This window comes from Urocampus carinirostris, chromosome 10, assembly GCF_059441175.1.
Source record: "Urocampus carinirostris isolate Australia breed hairy pipefish chromosome 10, RoL_Ucar_1.0, whole genome shotgun sequence".
NCBI classification, from domain to species: Eukaryota; Metazoa; Chordata; class Actinopteri; order Syngnathiformes; family Syngnathidae; genus Urocampus; species Urocampus carinirostris.
In genome coordinates this window covers 44,050,804-44,071,184 of record NC_142358.1, presented here as the reverse complement: position 1 = coordinate 44,071,184, position 20,381 = coordinate 44,050,804, and the positions used below count along the sequence as shown (strand labels likewise).

General features: G+C 46.6%; 1 protein-coding gene across 1 annotated transcript; it reads left to right on the top strand.

Moving 5' to 3' along the window:
* Positions 1 to 115: 115 nt before the first annotated feature.
* traf4a (tnf receptor-associated factor 4a) lies at positions 116 to 20,012 on the top strand. The gene is made up of 7 exons (XM_088345965.1): positions 116 to 564; positions 11,762 to 11,813; positions 11,911 to 12,015; positions 14,537 to 14,698; positions 14,770 to 14,931; positions 17,240 to 17,395; positions 17,511 to 20,012. The coding sequence occupies exons 1-7, from the start codon at positions 422 to 424 to the stop codon at positions 18,141 to 18,143; spliced, it is 1,413 nt and encodes a 470-aa protein (XP_088202091.1). The 5' UTR covers positions 116 to 421; the 3' UTR covers positions 18,144 to 20,012.
* Positions 20,013 to 20,381: the final 369 nt, after the last annotated feature.

The following is a 20,381-nucleotide window of genomic DNA, read 5'->3' as shown; positions in this document are numbered from 1 at the left end:
GAAAGCCGTTCGGGAGCCGAGCCCAATAAGCCGCTTCTCCGGAGAGAGCCGCGATCGCCGTCACGAGACGGTCGCTCCTCGAGTGGGCGGGGTTGATGAGGAGGGGGCGGGTCCGAAGAGGAGTGGGCGGGGCCTGCAGCCACCTCAAGCCTTTGCGGGTCGGGGTTCCGCTTCAGTCGCCTGCCAGCCGAGCTCCGTTTTTCCGCCTCTCTTTCGAACCTTTCGGGGTTCGGCTTTTGTTTTGGCCTCCTTCCTTTTCCGATTCCCGGTTTCGGGGCGTCGCGCGAGGCCGCGGCGCGCGGGCCGCACGCCAAAGGAGCCCAGACGAGCGCCGGGGGGAGAGAGAGAGAGAGAGAGAGAGAGAGAAAAGAGCAGGCCGGATCCCGCAACCGAACCCCGAGCCCGATCCTCTCGGCCCGCCATGCCCGGCTTCGACTACAAGTTCCTGGAGAAGCCCAAACGGCGCTTCCAGTGCCCGCTCTGCAGCAAGGCCATGCGCGAACCCGTCCAGGTGTCGACCTGCGGCCATCGCTTCTGCGACACCTGCCTGCAAGAATTTCTCAGGTAGGCCCCGCGTATCGATACCGGGACTCGGTTTCGCTCCAGATAGCGGAGAGGGGGGGGGGGGGGCAGGGGGGAGGAAATGGAGTCCTGAGGGGGGCGGGGCCTGCTCACCTTTTGTTTTGTTTGCTTGACGATGGCGAAGCCTTCTCGATTCGAACCTTTGGCCCTTTTCGAATCGGGGATAAACACGGCTCGCGCATGCGCCGACTCGTTTGAAAGGTCGTCTTGTTTTTTTTTGCATAGTCTCGGGAATTTGTAGCACTCGTCCGATTGAATGCACCGTTTGCCAGAGTCCCCCCAAAGTCTCCAATTTGATCACCGCATTGAAAAGGTCTTCCCTTTTGGTCCGCTGGCTCGGTGGGTTGTATCGCTTCAACAGGCAGTGGGTTCCTGCGGTGTGTCTTGGGCGAGTACAGCCATCCCTCTCCAGGCCAACCTATGTTTCCAGCCGGTCTTCAACCAGGGACCTCTCACAAGAGGGCTAACCACATTTTGTCTTTTGACTGGTCTTCCTTTTTCACTGAATTCTCTGCGTGACAGAAATAATAACCGTAAATCAAACAAACAAAAATATGGAACCTCGCGTCGTAAAATAACGTTTCCGCTTTATGAGACGCGTTCGCTCAGAAAATCCAGATTTTCCAGAGTCTGTCACCATTCGGCGCCCGCCTCCCTCCAATTCTAGAAAAGGGACGAGAGTCGTCTTCCATTCCACTGGTGGCCGTCTTGAAAAAGTCTAAAAGTTTTCAATTTGAATGGAAAAAATCAAAAACAAACATCAAAAATAAGCCATCGTTTAGAAGCTTTTTCTCTCAAAGAGCCGAGAAGGCCATTTTTTTTCAAAGTGAGGGCCGTAACCTAGATTTTAAGACCAAATTCAACCAAAGAGCTGTACTTGATCCCTAAACAAAAGCGAATACTTCGGTACATTCGATTTCACTTTGTTACTTTTATAGGCCAGGTATGTAAATCCAAAATATTCTACTCGCTGATCTTCTGTCCATCTCCTTTTGTTGCGCTAGCGAGTATTTGAAATTGTAAATGGCGCTCGGATAAATTCTCCCTCGTCTTTTTTGGGGTTCGGGTTGGCATTTGGACTGTTTTTGAACACTATATTTCTTACTTTCACCATTTTCATCCTAGAAGAGCTTTTCCAAGGCAAAGGGCTCTCAGTATCAGATGCATTATCATCTTATTACTATGTTATTATCAGGTCAATTATTAGAAATCAGGTTAGTAGTCAACCGCTAAAAAAATCATTCTACTAGAAAATCACAATGACTCAGCACCGGTGAGCTTTTTTCAAGACAGGTCTGCAGACCTTAGAAAGCACCATGATGAAAACCTGTTTTGGAATCAAAGAAAACAAGTTGGTTTTGATCATCATCACTGTTGTAGATCATGGTTTCAAAACCAGGTGCAAGCAGAGTTGCATTGTTAACATGTCACCAAATACTGCAAATGAGGACGGCAGTAGCTTAGAAGGTGAAGCGCTCGTCTTGGGATCAATAGGTCTCGGGTTTGATTCCCGGCTCCTCCGTGTTATATGTGGGAGTGTCTTCGGGCAAGACACTGAATCCCTGATGCCCCTGATAGCAGTTCGTTGCGCTATTGTAAAGCGCAATAGAAACGCAGACCGTTCACGTTTATACTCCCTGCCGGCCTTTCTTTCTTCCTTCACGCTTTTTCTCTCTTACCTTTTCCTTCACTCCTTCCTCCTTTTTCTCGCTTGCTTTATTCATTCCTCTCTTTACTCCACGCTTTCCCTTCCTTTTTTGCTTCTTTTCTCTCAATTTATCTCTCTTTTTTTTTTTGTCCTTCCTTCCGATCGCGCAGCTCAAGCTCCGTTTACTTGACGTCAAGTAAAATACGAAGCTGTAAACTTCAAACGCTTTGGCCCGGTTTCTCGATCTCGTTCGGCACGTCTCCGGACGTCATCGAGCGATGGACCGTGTCATGCTATCCCTTCGCGTCTTAGCTCCTTTCGCTGTCGCCGTCAGAAAAAGTCTCTTCCTCTTCTTCTCTCCTCGGCCACTCTTCTGCGTGTCTCTCAATGGTCCAGTCGACAGAGCAGGAAGGAGACACGAAAAGCACGCAGGGGTTCACGCATAGGCACCGGTTGCCGGGTCGAATTCTGGGAGCGGCGTTCCGAGTTTGTATGCTGAAACACGTTTGTAACGCGAGGCGATAGTTTCCCCTTCGGATACTTTGTAATCAAAATCTTTTGTGTGTCGAGACGTCGGAAGACGAGGTACCGCCGTCGAGCCAGAATGGGTCAAATACTGAAGCGGTTCGGGGTTTGGAAAGGAAAAGGAGCGCCCATGTCCTTTGTTTCCTCGACGTGGCAAAGGGCAAAAACAAGAAAGACGTCGATCGCACGCGTGAGAAATATTCGCCGTTAGATCGATATGTGGTATCGGCGGCATCCCCGCTTCCCTTTTCACAAAAAATGGATTCCGGGGAATCAAAAATGGCCCAAAATCAAATTGCTATATACATACACATGAATTTTCTGTCCCACCTCTATTCGCGATAGTGATTGAATCAAAAAAGGAAAGTTTTTAGTGTTTGTCGTTATTAGGGTATGGATGTGTCTACTTGGATTGGATGGATATCCAAATTCCCGGGATCGCTAGCTAAGGCTCCACAAAGAACCCAAATCCAACAGATATGGCTATGTGTCATCGCAAGACACTGCTTTTTGGTCAAGGATTTCTAGCCACTCTTCCGTGTTTGTTTTCTCTTTGGAATTTTGAGCCACCGAGTGTTTGGCTCGTCGGTTTTTGTTTTAACGGCACCGGCCGATCGGAGGCCGGACTCTATCTATCTCGCCATGTTTTGCACTACTAGGGCTCCCCAGAAGAGAGCGCCGTTTTCTAAAGGTTAAAGCATGTCACTGCGTCATAAAGAAGAACAAGCTCAGAGAATGCACTTTTCTTTTCATACGGAAAATTCCGTTGAATCTGAAAGATCGCAATTCATTGGTTTCAAAAGGGTCCCTATCGCCCATCTCCACTTATTACAGTTTTCTTCCAAGAAAATGCTGGAATTTGGGGTGAAGTGCTTGAAAATGTTGCCATGTTTCTTAGCAGTCTGACGCAATTCCTTGAAAAAACAGTGCGTGAAAATGACGCTCTCATTACGGTGTTGTCGCGAAGCCTCATTGCCCCCTATCGGTCACACCCAAGAGGACAGCTCTATTTAGAAAACAAGACTCACTGAGACGACCCGGCTCATTTTGGATAAACAGGCGCAAAAATGAAAAATGAGAAAAAGATTGAAAGAATGAATATACTCTGCTTCGAAGCGATCAATGTCAAAATGAGTCCAAAATTTGGCTCATTTTTCTGTTCTCTACACATACAATACTTACTTTCTTTTTGAAATCCATTATTCCCCGACACCTTTAGAATCCTTTCCATCTTTGTAGCCCGTGTGACATCGCGAATTGTTGTAACAGAATGGCAGAATTCATGTCAGTTTATGGCAGCAGCCCCTTGACACAAAAAGATCCTGATGCAAAGCATGTGCTAGCAGCAAGAGAGCCACTTTATTTTGTTTGTCGAAGCCGACAAAAAAAATGGTCTTTTGATCGGCTCTGGATATTTTAGAACAGGGTGTCAAAGTCATTTGAATTCAGGGCCCACGCGATAGAACCAACATTCTGTCAGGGGCCGGACGAGGAGATTCAAGAGAAAGAAAAAGAGAGATAAAGAAATAAGAGAAAGAGGGAGGCAAAAGGAGAGAGTGCCTGACAAAGAAAGAAAAAGAGAGAGAGGGAGAGAGCGTGAGAAACAAAAGATAAAAAGATGTGAGAGAGGGGGAAAACAAAGGGAGAGGAAGAAAGAAATCCAAAAAGAAATAGAAAGAGAAGGAGAGAAAAGAGGAAAGAAAGTGCAAAGGGTAGGAAGAGAGAAAAGGAAAAAAGGAAGTTGGAGCAAAAGATATTAAAAGACGCAGAGAGAGAAAGAGACCAAGAGCAACAAAGGAAGAGAAAAAGAGAGACACAGAGAGTGAAAGAGACAAGAACAAAGAGTGGGAGAAAAGGGGTGGAAAAGAAAGAGAGAGAGAGAAATAAATACAAGTGCAGTGTCTTTGTTGGAGGCACCTGGCTTTGGCAACATCAAGTGGACCTATTTCAACCTGCAGCTCGTTTTTCTCTTGCGCTTCTCTGAGTGTTGTCTTGCGGGCCGGATCCAATCCGGGCCGCCTGCTTGACACCTGTGTTTTTGAAGGTACTGGAGAAATGGAAAAATTGTCCCTTAAAGGTGCTTGAAAAGTGCTTGAATTTGTCTGTGGAAAAATCCAAAGATGGCTTGTTAGAAGAAGAGTGTGTCTCTTCTCTTTGATTTGTTTTTCTTGCGACTCCTAAAAATAGTGTCTTTTGTGAGTTGTGCGGGGGAGGGGGGGGCGGACGAGGCTTCGGACCGACCGGTTTGCTTTTCCAAACAAAAGCGAGCGAACGAGCGCTCTCTCTGTCTTCCTGCGAGAGAGGCCGGGGGGAGCGGCCACGACGCGCTCGCCTGCTAAAGAGGAAGTCGAGCCGAGTCGACGTCGACTTTGTGACGAGCTGTCAGAAAACCGGGACGCAAAAGCGGAACCGGGGCCGGTGGCGAGCGCTCGTGGCCGACGCCCGGTGCCGAAGCGCGCTCGCCCGTGTGTCAATCCGTCTCTTTTTCTTCCTCTTTCTTTCTAAATTGGTGACTCCGACTGGAGTTGAGCCGCTTCCCACCGTCGAGGTTGAAGGCAGCTTTTGTCCCTCCCTTCCCCCTTTTGCCAACAATTCCACCAGCGATTATATTTTCCCTCGGTTACGTTCGATCGCAAATCGACGTTAAAGCCCCGGTGTGTCGCATTCGACCACCGGATGGCGCTGTTGTCCGACGTGAAGGAAAAGCGGTGCCGAGAGCGCGGCTCGGCAGCGAAATCCCTGAAAACTCTGGCGGCCCCCTCAGGAGAGATTCCACTCTGAATACAAATATCTTTTATGTAAATTACATTAGAAAAGGATTTTGCCGACTATACAGGGAGTGCAGAATTATTAGGCAAATGAGTATTTTGACCACATCATCCTCTTTATGCATGTTGTCTTACTCCAAGCTGTATAGGCTCGAAAGCCTACTACCAATTAAGCATATCAGGTGATGTGCATCTCTGTAATGAGAAGGGGCGTGGTCTAATGACATCAACACCCTATATCAGGTGTGCATAATTATTAGGCAACTTCCTTTCCTTTGGCAAAATGGGTCAGAAGAGGGACTTGACAGGCTCTGAAAAGTCAAAAATAGTGAGATATCTTGCAGAGGGATGCAGCACTCTTAAAATTGCCGAGCTTCTGAAGAGTGATCATCGAACAATCAAGCGTTACATTCAAAATAGTCAACAGGGTCGCAAGAAGCGTGTAGAAAAACCAAGGCGCAAAATAACTGCCCGTGAACTGAGAAAAGTCAAGCGTACAGCTGCCAAGATGCTACTTGCCACCAGTTTTGCCATATTTCAGAGCTGCAACATCACTGGAGTGCCCAAAAGCACAAGGTGTGCAATACTCAGAGACATGGCCAAGGTAAGAAAGGCTGAAAAATGACCACCACTGAACAAGACACACAAGCTGAAACGTCAAGACTGGGCCAAGAAAAATCTCAAGACGGATTTTTCTAAGGTTTTATGGACTGATGAAATGAGAGTGAGTCTTGATGGGCCAGATGGATGGGCCCGTGGCTGGATCGGTAAAGGGCAGAGAGCTCCAGTTCGCCTCAGACGCCAGCAAGGTGGAGGTGGGGTACTGGTATGGGCTGGTATCATCAAAGATGAGCTTGTGGGGCCTTTTCGGGTTGAGGATGGACTCAAGCTCAACTCCCAGTCCTACTGCCAGTTTCTGGAAGACACCTTCTTCAAGCAGTGGTACAGGAAGAAGTCCGCATCCTTCAAGAAAAACATGATTTTCATGCAGGACAACGCTCCATCACACGCATCCAAGTACTCCACAGCGTGGCTGGCAAGAAAGGGTCTAAAAGAAGAAAAACTAATGACATGGCCTCCTTGTTCACCTGATCTGAACCCCATAGAGAACCTGTGGTCCCTCATCAAATGTGAGATTTACAAGGAGGGAAAACAGTACACCTCTCTGAACAGTGTCTGGGAGGCTGTGGTTGCTGCTGCACGCAATGTTGATCGTGAACAGATCAAAGCACTGACAGAATCCATGGATGGCAGGCTTTTGAGTGTCCTTGCAAAGAAAGGTGGCTATGTTGGTCACTGATTTGTTTTTGTTTTGTTTTTGAATGTCAGAAATGTATATTTGTGAATGTTGAGCTGTTATATTGGTTTCCCTGATGAAAATAAATAATTGAAATGGGTATACATTTGTTTTTTGTTAAGTTGCCTAATAATTATGCAGAGTAATAGTCACCTGCACACACAGATATCCTCCTAAAATAGCTAAAACTAAAAAAGCCCCACTCCAACTTCCAAAATATTCAGCTTTGATATTAATGAGACTTTTGGGTTCATTAAGAACATGCTTGTTGTTCAATAATAAAATTAATCCTCAAAAATACAACTTGCCTAATAATTCTGCACTCCCTGTAAAGACTGAATTGCGTTTTAGCATGAAAAAGAAAACAGTCAAATTTTGGCCTAGGGTTTGACGTCATCCACTCCGCTGTTGCTAAACGACAACACAGCACCCCAGGGCCATCCTGTTCATCTGTTTATATTTAACACAAGGATAATGCTGGAAGTGTGAATTTCCCTACGGAGATGAATAATCTATCTAGACATCCAGACATCTATCTTTCTAGAGATCTATCTACATTATTCGCACCATTTGAAATGACATCATCACACTCAAATTCCATATTTGTTTTCCGATTCCCTTCTTCATAGAGTAAAAAATTTGAGCTTGAGGGATACATGTTCCCAATATATCCATGAGGCAATATCAACGAGGGATAATGGATATCGATTTTAATTTTTTTAGCCACAGTATCCAAATATTTGGGCAGCACGGCGGCGCAGTGGTTAGGTCATAAGATCGAACCGGCTGTGTGGAGTTTGCATGTTCTCCCTGTGCTTGCGTGGATTTTCTCCAGGCACTCCGGTTTCCTCCCACATGTCATGTTAATTGCCCGGTCCAATTTGTTTCTAGCTGTGAATGAACGAGTGAATTGTCTGTCTCAGTTGAGGATGTCCCCTGCCCACTGCCCGAAGATAGCTGGGATGGGCTCCAGCTCCCCCGTGACCCTACTGAGGATAAGCAGTGCAGATAATGGATGGATGGATTGATCAAAATATTTCCAGCCATCTATTTTTTGTTGCATCCAAGCTTTAATGTTTCATTGAGTACTATTCCGAGCACTTTCATTTTTCACTCTTTCTGTTCTAATTTGATCTCACGATGATCTTGTTTTCTTCCCTTCATATTTAAAGGGACAGCGCGTCATATTTCCTGCCTCCTAGTCTCACAACAAAAACCTTCATTGATTTAAAGACTATTCAAAAATACATTACCCCAATGTTCAATATTTTTCATAAATTGCCTTTCCTTACATCTTCGTCACCGCCGCCTCGTTCTGGCATCTTACTGCTACCCTGTGCTCTCGGCACCGGTTATTGTCGGCATCGGACAAAACGGCGTTATCGAGCGGTCAACGATTACACGTGTACTTTTTAAGATGAACTGAAACATGTCATTAGAATCAGGATCCGTTTTTTCGATCACAAGAGAGAGGAGATTAGACACGGCACTCCGGGGTAAAATGTGCGATCTAAGGACTTTGAAGAGGAAAAAAATAGAAGATGAATAGGCATCCGAGAAGAGACGATGACAACATAGTGCTTCGAAAAACTGGCCTTAAAAGTACCGCAATGAAAAAGCGTCGTGCGTTGTAACCGTGGTGCGATGACATTTAGCAGCAGCCGTTTGAAAAAACCCAATATATATTTTTTGTACTACGGCATATGTATATTTTTTCACCGTTGCCGACAACAAAAAGAGAAAGAAAGCCCAAATTGTCAAAAGACATGTTTTCAAATGAATCTCCGATGTCAAAGGGTGCGGTCTCAAAAGGGATCCCTGGGGGACGCCGCACTTTATTGATAGTCTGTTTGAGGAAGAAGCAAATGTCTTTTTGAAGGACGGTAGTGAATGCGTCTTCAGTGTGCCTCTGTGGACGGACATTGGCGAGTGTGTGTGTCCAGGTGTCCCCCTCCGGACGGACCCCCGGTCCTGCCCCCCCCTTTCCCGCAGCGGGCAAAAGCCCCAACACAGATGCTCTTGTTTGGCTTTTCGTTGGCACATTGTGGCTCCTCCTTCCTCCTTCCCTCCCTTCCTCTTTCCGTTCGTCTTTCCATCTGTGGCCGAGTCGAAAAGAGAAGGGGTGTCGAAGATGCGGCCCGCCGGCCAAATTGGGACAACGCCCAGAGAAGCACAAGAAAAAAAACGGCCGCTGGACGTTGACAAAGTCGGGCACCGCTCGCAAAGCAACTGGAGCTATATTTCATTTCTTTCTTTTTCTCTCTCTCTCTCTCTCCTTTTTTTCCTCTCATTTTTTCACTCTTCTGACTTTCTTTACCTCGCTATCCTTCTATCTTTTCTTTCTTTCACCATCGCTCTCTCGCTCTCTCTCTCTCTCTCTCTCTCTCTCTCTATGTATATTTTTCATTCTGTCTTGCTCTTATTTTTTTCTTCCTTCTTCTCTCTTTTGTTGTCTCTCTTTCTCTGTTCTCTCTCCTTTTCTCAATGTTTTTTTTCTCTTTCCTATTTTCTATGTTCTTCTTTGTTTCTTTAATCTACTCGTCCCGCCCCCGTGCATCCCCCAAACTCAAAGGAGATTGACACTCCTGCCTTCAAGGGACAGCGTGTAATATTCAGAAGCTTCCAGTAGGGGAAAAAACTCCAATTCGGTATTGCAATTTCGATGGGATTTCCCATATCAAAAGAAAAGTGTATTTTATTTTTTGGGGTAATAATCCAACGACAGTGATAAGCTTTAACCTTAAAAAAACGGCACCCTCTCCTGGGGAGCTTTGTCATGCTAGCTGTCTGCTTTTTGAGGCCTCCGTCGATGGAAAAACCTCGTCGCTCCAGATGACATCGTTACTGACCGAGATTATATTACAGTTGCAAAATAACAGCGACAGATCTCCCCCCAAAAAATAACAGAATCGCAGTAGAATAAATGCTCTTTATTGTCAGTAGACAAAATTAGAGAGCGCCACCTCTCAGTGTACAAAAGCAATTTAGAGGTTGGCTGGCGAGGTGGCTGCTAGCGCGGGTTCATCGCGATTTCAGCCGGGTTTCCGCCGTCAATCCTATCTGAATGGAGCGGTTCCCACGAGTTGTAGCTCCAGGTCATCCGTTTCATGGGTAATAAGTATTTCCTTGGGGATATTTTCAATATTGCTGTGGAGGTGGGATGTTTGCTTGTATTTTGTAGAAGTTTTTTGGAAGTAGTTCCGTAGTAGTATCGTTTTATTATTTCGGACCAATTTTGAAAGTATCTCGAGTGTAGTATTGCTATGATCGTGACGCAACGCTACGGCGCGCTCGTTCGGGCCCGCGGGCCTCATCTTTGACACGCCGTCCCTTGACGCGTGGATAAAATGCCTATCGTTCCGGAAGCGCCGACTTCCTCCATATGCCGAGTGCTAAGAACCTGGCTTTGAATATCCAGCGAGCCTTCCGATCGGACGGCTTTGGTTTTCTCGGTTTTCAGCGGGAGTGGCTCGCTGACGCCCTCGCTCGTCCCGTGGTAAGAAAATCAAAGCGTGAGATGCAGGCGGGGGCCCCGGGGGCCACCTGCACTCGCTGAAAGGCCCTCAGTGCCCGCAGGTGGCGTGGATCGGAGCCCCGCCCCCCACCCGCCGCCCTTTTGGGTCCGATCGGACTTCCTGTCGGTTTTGTTCGAAGCGGGCGGGCGGAGACGTCCGATGAATGGCTTCCGTTTTGGGTGGCGGGCGTGAGATTTGGAGGCGCTTCTCCTCACGGGGTTACTCTGTGCCTCGCCAATCCTTGCCTTTGTGTATTGTGGCCCCGCGACGTACAAACTCGTCCAGTTGAGAGAAATGAAAAATCTCTGGAGAGAATTTCCAGACGCCAGCACTAGAGCAGGGCTCTCCGAGGTGGCGCCCCCTGCAGACCGTTGAGGTGCCCCCTAACGCTGGCTCATTTCACTTTCAGGAAAGCGCTGGCGTGCGGCATGAGCATGGCTACCGATTAAAGGGGCAGCGCGTTATATTTACCTACTACGTGAAACTGATGAGTGCTAAAAAGTACAAGGGATATACAAACTCAGTGACCAAAGTGCAACGTTTCTCCTTTTTTTTTGCCTCGTCCTTTTGTGAAGGATAAAAAAACATGAAAGGAGGAATGGAAACATTTGAAAATGAAGGAAACGGGGAAAACTGAAAAGAAAACGTCAAAAGGGAGAAAAACCAAACTGAAAGAAAAAAAAGGAAAATGAAAGGGAAGAAATAAGTGATCAATTGAAAAAAAAGGAAAAAAAAAACACGTACGAAAATCCATTTTTAACAGGGAACACATATGCTTTGAAACATAGTAAATAGCCAAGCTTTTCAGATGCCTCACAAACAATATGAATACGTATTCAGTCATTCAGAGGCTAACAAACATATTTCACAAGTCTGTCTATTAAGGAGAGTTTTGGAGGAAAACAAACAGATTACGGCAAAGAACCTCCGATGATGCAGATATGCTTTTAGGCGGATTTTTTTTCATCTGTGGGCATTTTGGTGCGTGTTGGAGTCAATATTTGACATGCTCGGACGGTTTTTGACGGAGCGAATCCATATGCGCCGACGTTCGACTCATTTGAGGACAGCCAGTAAGTGGGGAGTCACGCCGGCTTTCTTGTTTTGGGGTACCTTGTTGAAATAAGATTCCCCAAAACTAGAAAAAAAACAGATTCTGATGTTTCTGCGATGAGTTTGCGCTTTCCGACCCTACGCAGACACGGCGAAGACGCCGATTTGCTTCTCGACGGCGGGACGGCCCTCCATTAAGAGCTTTAAGTTCTCGGCGCAGTTCTTCGTGGCTAATCGGCCGGCGGGCTGACACGCTGACCCCGACGCAGGACAATTGGCTTAGTCTCGCTCCGACGGCCGCGTGGGGGAAACATCGTTATGTTTTCATTGCGTGGTTCCTCTGTGAATCCTGCGCTTCCGTTTTTCTTTTCAGTGAGGGCGTCTTCAAGTGTCCCGAAGACCAGCTGCCCTTGGACTACGCTAAGGTAGGACCCCCGATGGCATTCTAAAGGGCCCCAAAAACGTTTGCTTCTCGTGGTGGCCTTTTAAAGCGCCCGAGTGTCCTCTCTTTCTGGCCTTCAGATCTACCCGGACCCGGAACTGGAGCAGCAGATCCTGGCCTTGGCCATCCGCTGCATCCACAGCGAGGAGGGATGCCGCTGGACCGGCCAAATGAAGCAGCTGCAGGTTGGAAACCCTTTCTTTGCCCCCCCGCAGAAATTCACCCCTCTTCGTCCCCACGCAAGCTTACGATGAATTCCCAGATCTTCGGGGGCGGGGGGAATTCCATCACCTGGCAGATATCGGTATCGGCATTTTTATTCATACGAGCCGATGATTCGTGCTCAGATACAGTCGAGCATTTCTCTCCCTCTCTCCCTCCAGTATAACAGAGCGGTGTCCTGGCATGCCTCTGATTCAAGTCTGCTGATTTTGACAGTTTTTCAGACATATGTTCGCTTGAACAATCGAAATTTCTCATCCAGGCCATTCTAAAATAAAGGAAAGAAAAAAGAAACTAACCCGATAGACAAACAGCAGCGAATAAAAGAAAGGAAAGAGAAAAGCAAAAGTTTTTCGTCAAACCGAAAGAGAGCAGATAGTCAACGGAGCAGTTGGCAGGCTAGTGAATCAATCCGGGATATCCAGAAAAGTCCTTTTTTGAACATCGTCTTAAAAAACCTAACCATCTTGCGTAGAATATTTTCACAGAATCCTGAAGTGAGAAGCTCATTTTTTTCTAGATGTAAACGTTTGAAGGTAGATTTAATCCACATATTGTGGGAAGTTGGGGATTACAATTTTGTTTTAGTAGGATCAGACAAAGTGCTAAATAGGGAAAAATATTGAGAATTTAAAGGGTCCGTGGTAGAAAAGCGCATGTCGGATTAAGAGCTAGCGTTAAAAATGTGGTTGGTAAGTTTGAAAGAAGCTCGCTCAGGTGGAGACTGATAAATTCGCTTTTATCATAACGTGAGTCGCTGTGTTTGTGATCAAGGGTGAGGATAAAAAGCAGGCTCGAGCAGAAGGCGGAGTGATGAGCTTTTACCATAACACCGGTTGCTCAACCTGGCTCTAAAACAGGAGCGCCCATACGTTTTAATTCGTCAGCTCCGTTGAAATTCCGAGGCCCTTTTTGGTTTATGTGAGGTCAGTTTGGCTGGATTGTATTTCATGAAAAATTTCAGGGAGCTGTTTAATTGTTGATGTATCTTTTCTTATACGAGTTACTGCAAAGATTAGTCATGATAGTTGTGGTGAAATTCTAATTTACTGTAAAATGTTTCTGGGAGCTATCAAAATGTTAATTCATAACAAATATTCTTTGTTTCTTCTCGCATGATTACAAATTTCTTAGGCCAATTTCGAAACTTTTACAGGAAAGGAATATCAACCCCCTCTTGATACCGATAATCAGTATCGGTATTGGTCCTAAAACGCCCTTATCGGTTAATCGCCAAATTGAATACGTTATCGATAGCTTGATGATCTTTTCATCTCACAGCCTTTTCAACGGATGCTTCCGTAAGAATAAATCTATCCCATTTTACCACAATGGTTGAATCTAGGGTCGCAACAACTCATCGATTCTTCATTGTGAGGCTCAGAGTTGTTGTCTCTTTCTCTCTTTTCTCCCTTTTTTTCTCATTGTCTAGTTCTTCTCTATTATCTCTCTTTCTCTTGTTTCTCTTTTCCCCCTTATTGTCTCTCTATTCCCTTTATCCCTTTTCTCCGATCTCTTTCTCTCTCTCTTTGCTCTCACCCTCATTCTTCTTTATTATGCTCTTATTCTCCGTGTCTTTTTTCCTTTCATCTTTTCCTTTCTTTTTGTCTCTCTTTATCCCTTTCTTTCTCCATCTCTTCCTCTTTCTATTTTCTCTTTATTTCTCTCTATTTTGCTTTCGATCTCTTACTTTCACTCTTTCTGTCTTACCGTTTTCCCATCTTTTTCTTGCTCTCACAGTCTCTCTTTTGATTTTTGTCCGTTTCTTTCTCTTTCTTTTTCTCTCGCTTTTTTCTCCGTCTTTCTTCCTCTCTTGCGCTTTCTTTTTCTCTTCCTCAGTTTTTTCTTCACTCTCGTTACTGACACCCCTGAAATAGTGTATCAAAATCATCCTGCGGACCGAGGAAATCTTTTTGTGGGCCGGATTTAGCCCGCGGGCCACCAGACCTTTTGATGTATGTATCTTTCTTTTTGAGTCTTTGACCCGAAAAATATATTTTTAGGAATTCGGTATTCCCACAAATACATTTTGTCCAATTAGAAAGGGATCGGACCCAAAAGGCTCATTTTTACCTCTGGTGTCAATGGAGTCGGGGGCCTCGGAAGCTAGGGTCGGGTCGGGGCCAAACGGGCTTTTCCACAAAAACGTTCCGTCGTTCTTAAAGGGCCGGCGTATTATATTTGTCCGCCGGATGTCGCTTCCGTGCGTAGTGTAAGAAGACAAAATACGGAGACTGAAAATGAGCGGCGTTCTCTTGACAATTTTACCCATAGAAAGACAAAAAGAAGGGAAAACCATTTGTTTTGTTTTGAAATATGAAGACGTCAGAAAAAGAGTCAAAGAACGAAAACGGGAATACAAAGAAAAGTATCTCCCGGGTCTCCAGCGAGCGCCGCTTTTCGACGGAACGCGGCGCCCCTTTAACTTTGCGGGTACCGTAAAGTCTGAGGTTTTGTCTTTTGTCCTTTGTGCGGCCCCCCAAGGGCCACTTCTCCAGCTGTGCCTTCAACGTGATCCCCTGCCCCAACCGCTGCGCGCTCAAGCTAACGCGGCGCGACCTTCCCGATCACCTTCAGCACGACTGCCCCAAACGCAAGGTCAAATGCGAGTTCTGCGGCAGCGAGTTCACCGGCGAGGCCTACGAGGTGAGCGGAGGGAGGGGAGGGGTGGCCTGCTGCCAGCAGGGGGCGCCCTCTGATTCCTTGTTCCTCCTCAGAACCACCAGGGAGCCTGTCCCCAAGAAAGCGTCTACTGCGAGAACAAATGCGGGGCCCGCATGATGCGCCGGCTCCTGGCTCAGCACGGCCTGGCCGAGTGCCCCAAACGGACCCAGCCCTGCAAGTACTGCGCCAAGGAGTTTGTCTTCGATACCATACAGGTAGCCTTCCCATACCCCGATACCCCGAACGCGGGCCCTCATTCGCCGACGAGGGCCCGCGTTCTGTAGCTTCCGATGATTTCGTTTACCAAATTGTTGGAATGAGTTATCCGACTCCGTGAACCCAACACAAACTTTATTCTCCCAACAATGCGTGCTCTTTTCTTCATTTTAGGGAAAAAAAAATATTGACAAGAGACCGACATTTTCACAGGGGGGGGCAGATTTATTTTCCTAAATTATTTCTCAAGTGATTTCCATCGAATTTTGTCAAATGAGTCTCATCTCCAGTCTCCGCTCCCGTCCGTCTCTCTGCGTCTTCCGTCTTTTTGACACGTCGGGGCATCGGCCACCCCCCGTGGGCGTGCTGACTCCTCCTCACGTGGCCTCCGCCTCGTCTGGACCGGTCAAAACATTCCCGTGCGCTTCCTTGTCATCAGGACTCCGTTCTCCAAACATCGCCTTCCACCTGCGTCAAAAATTCTGTTATCAATAGAACAAAACAAAACATTCGCATTCGGAACGGCGCGACCCGCCACCGACTTTAAGCCCTCTCTGTGAAAAATCTTCATTGCATTCAATAAATCGGACAGTAGCTCAGGAGGTAGAGCGCTCGTCTTGGGGGGCAGGAGAGGAGGAACTCACGCCCGTTTCCTTGGCCGCGCTCCTTAACTCTGGTGGCCCTTCCCCCCTCAAACTGTATTTTATTTAAGTAGAACAGAGAAAGAAAGAAACACCCCATTGGGCGGTACCTATATTTGAAACAGAGAAACGAGATAGCATCTGGTTAGAAATACACATGTTTGTGGAAATAGTTTAAGCCCACTTTACAAGTCACCGGATCAAATGATGATTGACGCATTGGTAAGCCAAGTATACGCTAAATTAAACGTGCGCCACGCCGCTCGTGATTCATTTTTGCCACCATTATTGCGCGCAAGTGTGGACAATCGTGGATGGTCTCCTGGAAAGAGAAGTCAAACGTTTACAACTCTTTCACAATGTCTAAATTTTGGCCAAAGTAAAATCCCCAAAATTTTTAGTGCTGCAAAGTGTTTGTCTTCAAATGTTGTATTTGTATGAATTTGTATTCAGCCAGTATAAACCATAAACATGATCCATACAAGATATCATTTGACACACGAACTCTCAATAATAATAATAATACAATAGATGTAAAAGAATCGACTAATAAAAATACTGTAGTGTATCATACAAAGCAATTGTATAGAATAGTTAAAAAAAGAAAGAATATGTAAATAACAAGACTAGATTAGGATAGGTCGGAGGAACTTTTGGAAACGCCTAGACCTACCTTTAGAAAATGTGTATAATAGAAGCTTTTTTTTTTCAATTGAAAAAAAAAAAAACAATTCAGGCGAGTATAAAAACCTTGTATTTCCGAGTGTTTTAACTCAGACGACTCGATGTAAGTAACACTCGGGGACAAAATGTTTTGAGTGTTTGAGAAGAGAGCAAAACCTCCATCTTCTCCAAGAAGATCATTGGTTTGGGATTTGAGACCAAATTTTACAGGAACGATAAGGGATTAAACGACTATTTGATTATTTTTGTAATACTTTATACTATTGTACAGAAAAACAAAAGACAATTCAGTACTCTTCCATCTGTAGTGCAATTGAAAACAAGTGCTACTAAGCACAAGAAGGAATACAAACTACGCACACTCAAATTGACCAAACCTCTCGATTTTGCTTCTCGTTTATCGCACAGCCTTTTGAAAAGAAGGAAAGCGGGAAAATACATTTTGAACATGAATGGTCATAAGAGGAAATAAAGGAAAAAAAGGAGAAAAGGTTAAGAAAAGAAAACGGAAAAAAGAAGAGAAAACGGTAAGAGAAAGGAGAAAAGAAGAGAAACTGAAAAAAAAAAAAAAGAAATGGAGGAAAAGAATAAAGGAAGTAGGAAATGATTCAAAAAATGCAAAAAGAAAGTACAGAGCAAAGAGGGGGAAAAAAGAAGAAACGAGTAAGAGGAGGAAAAGCAAGGAACACAGTACCTGTCAGGATCAACCACTTTTCGTGTAGTCATCGATTTTAAAAAGGGGGGAATTGTGCGTCCTACATTTTTCAGAATCAACATCTGAGATGGCTTTCCCAATCCAACATTTGTCAAATCCAAAATTTGAATACGGTAGAACGGCTTCTTTTTCCCCACTCTCGTTTCAGTTTTCAGTTTCAGATTTTTTTTTCTGAAGCCGCACCAATTTCTTTCGTTTTTGTCGTCGAACGGAACTTTGACCCGAGAAAGGTGACGGCCATTTTTCTCTCTCTCTCTGCGTTTACAGAAGCACCAGTACCAGTGTCCTCGTTTCCCCGTGCAGTGCCCCAACCAGTGCGGGACCCCCAACATCGCCCGAGAAGATCTGGCCAATCACGTCAAGGACAACTGCGGCAGCGCTCTGGTCCTCTGCCCCTTTAAGGACGCTGGCTGCAAGCACAGGGTGGGTCGCGCTCCTCCGCTTAACGGGGCGGTCGGGTCGAGAGTCCGGGGAGTCCGCGGCTCCGGACCGGGCGACCGGGACGGAACGCTTACTAAATTCCCGTCCTCTCCCTCAGTGCCCCAAGCTGGCGGTGGGGCGCCACCTGGAGGACAGCTGCAAATCTCACCTGAGCATGATGTGCAGCCTGGTGGGCCGGCAGCGGCAGGAACTGGCCGACCTCCGGCGCGAAGTGGAGGAGCTCTCCGTCAGCCACGACGGCGTCCTCATCTGGAAGCTCTCCGACTACTCGCGCAAACTCCAAGAAGCCAAACTGCGGAGCAACCACGAGTTCTTCAGCCCGCCCTTTTACACGCATCGCCACGGTTACAAGCTGCAGGTCTCGGCCTTCCTCAACGGGAACGGGAGCGGGGAGGGGTCCCACCTCTCCGTCTACATCCGGGTGCTGCCCGGCCATTACGACAACCTGCTGGAGTGGCCCTTCGCCTACAAGGTGACCTTCTCCGTTTTGGACCAGAGCGACCCCTCGCTCTCCAAGCCCCAGCACATCACCGAGACCTTTAACCCGGACCCCAACTGGAAGAACTTCCAGAAACCCGGCGCCGCCCGCAACTCGCTGGACGAGAGCGCGCTGGGCTTCGGTTACCCCAAGTTCGTCTCGCACGAGGAGATCAAGAAGAGGAACTACGTTCGGGACAACTGCGTCTTCGTCAAGGCTTCCGTGGAGATCCCGCACAAGATCATGGCCTGAGACGGGAGCGCCGGACCGCCTTCGCCTTCCGGGACCCCCCCTTCGGCTCCTCTCGCCCTTTTCCGGACAGGGTCTTCGACGGGTCACGGCCCGAGACGGGAGCGCCGGACCCCCTTCGCCTCCCGGGACCCCCCCTTCGTCCTCTCCGGCTCTTTCCCAGACAAACGGGCTTCGGCCACTATGCAAAATTCCATCCTGAAGAAGGGATGAGGAACCTCGGGATGCTCCGTTTTCCCTCCCCACCCAGTTACTCCGATGCACGTGTCACGATCGCGTTACCGTTAAAGGGCTGAGGGAGAGACTGTTTGGTCAGGGGACAGGATTGTTCAACGATGAGTTTATCGTTTCGGAGAAAAGAAATCTGAAGTTTGAGGAGAAAACTGTACATGATCCAATTGTTTATCTCAAAATAATAAGGGGGAGGAGACGTCGGTGAAAGGAGAACAAGAAAGAAATAGACAAAAGTCCTCGATGAGAATATTCCGAAACGTTCTAAAAGTCTTCCCCTGAGCCCTTTTTGATCAAAACCTCTTCCATTGGAAAAATCAAACGGCAGCCGCCTCGTCGGCCGACGGTGACGACGACGTAACCTTGCATAATAGTCCAAATAAGCCGAGGAAGAAACGATCCCGTCATCCTAAAAAAAATCGACTTTGCGGATCTAAAAACTGAAATGACATTCTTGATTGTAAGCAAATCAAGATGAAAGGATTTGCGAAGGAGTTTCCCGATTTCTAATAAATCAAAACGCAATGAAAGCCAATCGAACGGAAATAGTAGTCCGGAGTCTCGTCGCACGCTAGCGTTAGCAAGCGCACGGAAACCGGTCTTTCGTCCAATTTTGGCTTTGTATTCTGCAAGAAGACCAGATCCACCTGCAGTCCTTCTATAGTATAAAAAAACTCATCTGGGGGGAGGTTCAGAACACAGAACACCATTCTATTCAATGAAAGGTATCTGTCAGCCCTAGAATTGCTGGACCAATTCTTGGAATATTATTTATTCCATGAGATTCTATGACAAGGGCAGTGGGAGAAAGTGGGAAGACTCTTTTGTTTCTTAATCCTGCAAGAAAATCCAATTCCGAGTTCAAGAATCGAGAAGAAATATTTGAGATATTGTTCAAAATAAGGGGGGAGTGCAGGGGGGGTCGGACGACTGCCGAGAATCCGTCATCTCCAGAATTTCCGAGCGACGTCAAAGTCCGGTAATTCCCGCGGAGAGCGAAACTCTTCAACCTTCCCGTTTACGTTCCCATCCCGAAAAGGACCGCCTTCCGGGGCCTGTGGCGGGGGTCGCGGGACAGTCGAAAAAGACCCCCGCCGTAATTAAAAATGAAGGAAAATCCAGGCGGCCTTTTGCATGAGATCGGCAAACACGCATGCTACTGATGCTCGCCGTGGACCACCTTTTGTATCTGTCTTCTCGAAAAGACCCACCAATCGACGGCCCTCCTTTTGAAAGCGTTTTTTTAATCGTGTTGGATGTGTAGTACGGGGTCACGGCGCCACCTGCCGGGCGGAGGACCGTCACCGCCCGGCAAGGATTCGTGGACCTCGCCCGTGGAAAAACGGACGTTTCCTTTCCCGATGCCAGCTGATATTTTACAAAGACGTCTTTTGTACGATTGTGTATTTTTAAGAAAGGAGGACTTCTTTCTTGCCCTTTTCTACTTTTTGTCAGACCGTCTGACGCGTGCGAGCCTCCGTCTCGTCTTCTTTTCGTTTCTACGTTTGACTTCTCGTGTTCCCGAGAAAGAAAGAAAAGTATTTATTTGCGAGCGCCGTCGGCTCCGGTTTGAACGTGACGTCGGAGGAGCGCTTGTTCATTTCCTCATTGAAATAAAAATAACATCGACTGTCTTTTCAAGACGGAGTTGAGTGTCTTGATTTCTGCTTTTCTGTCATTTGCGGAGACCAAACGACCGTCGAATGATCCGAAATATACCTGTGAGCTTTTGCTTTTACGACAAATGGACGGTAAAGACTGTTTTGGAGGAAATCGCTTGACGAAAAAATGGGATCCAATTAAAGGGACAGTGTGTATTGTTTGACCACTACATGCCACTGTATTTTTAGTAAAAAAAGGAAAAAAACTACAGAGACTCAAAGCCGAGTCAAATCATGTTTATTTGTAACAAAGAGTCTCAAAGGGCTGCACATACCAGACTATTATGACAGCATCCCCTGATCTAAAACCGTCATGAGGGCGGATAATACACAGATATTGTCAACATAA

What these genes read in the sequence shown, in the direction of transcription:
- traf4a (XM_088345965.1), top strand. Translation starts at nt 422, where the DNA reads ATGCCCGGCTTCGACTACAAGTTCCTGGAGAAGCCCAAACGGCGCTTC. An exon ending in TCACCGGCGAGGCCTACGAG is followed by an intron (nt 14,699 to 14,769) that starts GTGAGCGGAGGG and finishes GTTCCTCCTCAG; the next exon opens with AACCACCAGGGAGCCTGTCC. An exon ending in ACGCTGGCTGCAAGCACAGG is followed by an intron (nt 17,396 to 17,510) that starts GTGGGTCGCGCT and finishes CCTCTCCCTCAG; the next exon opens with TGCCCCAAGCTGGCGGTGGG.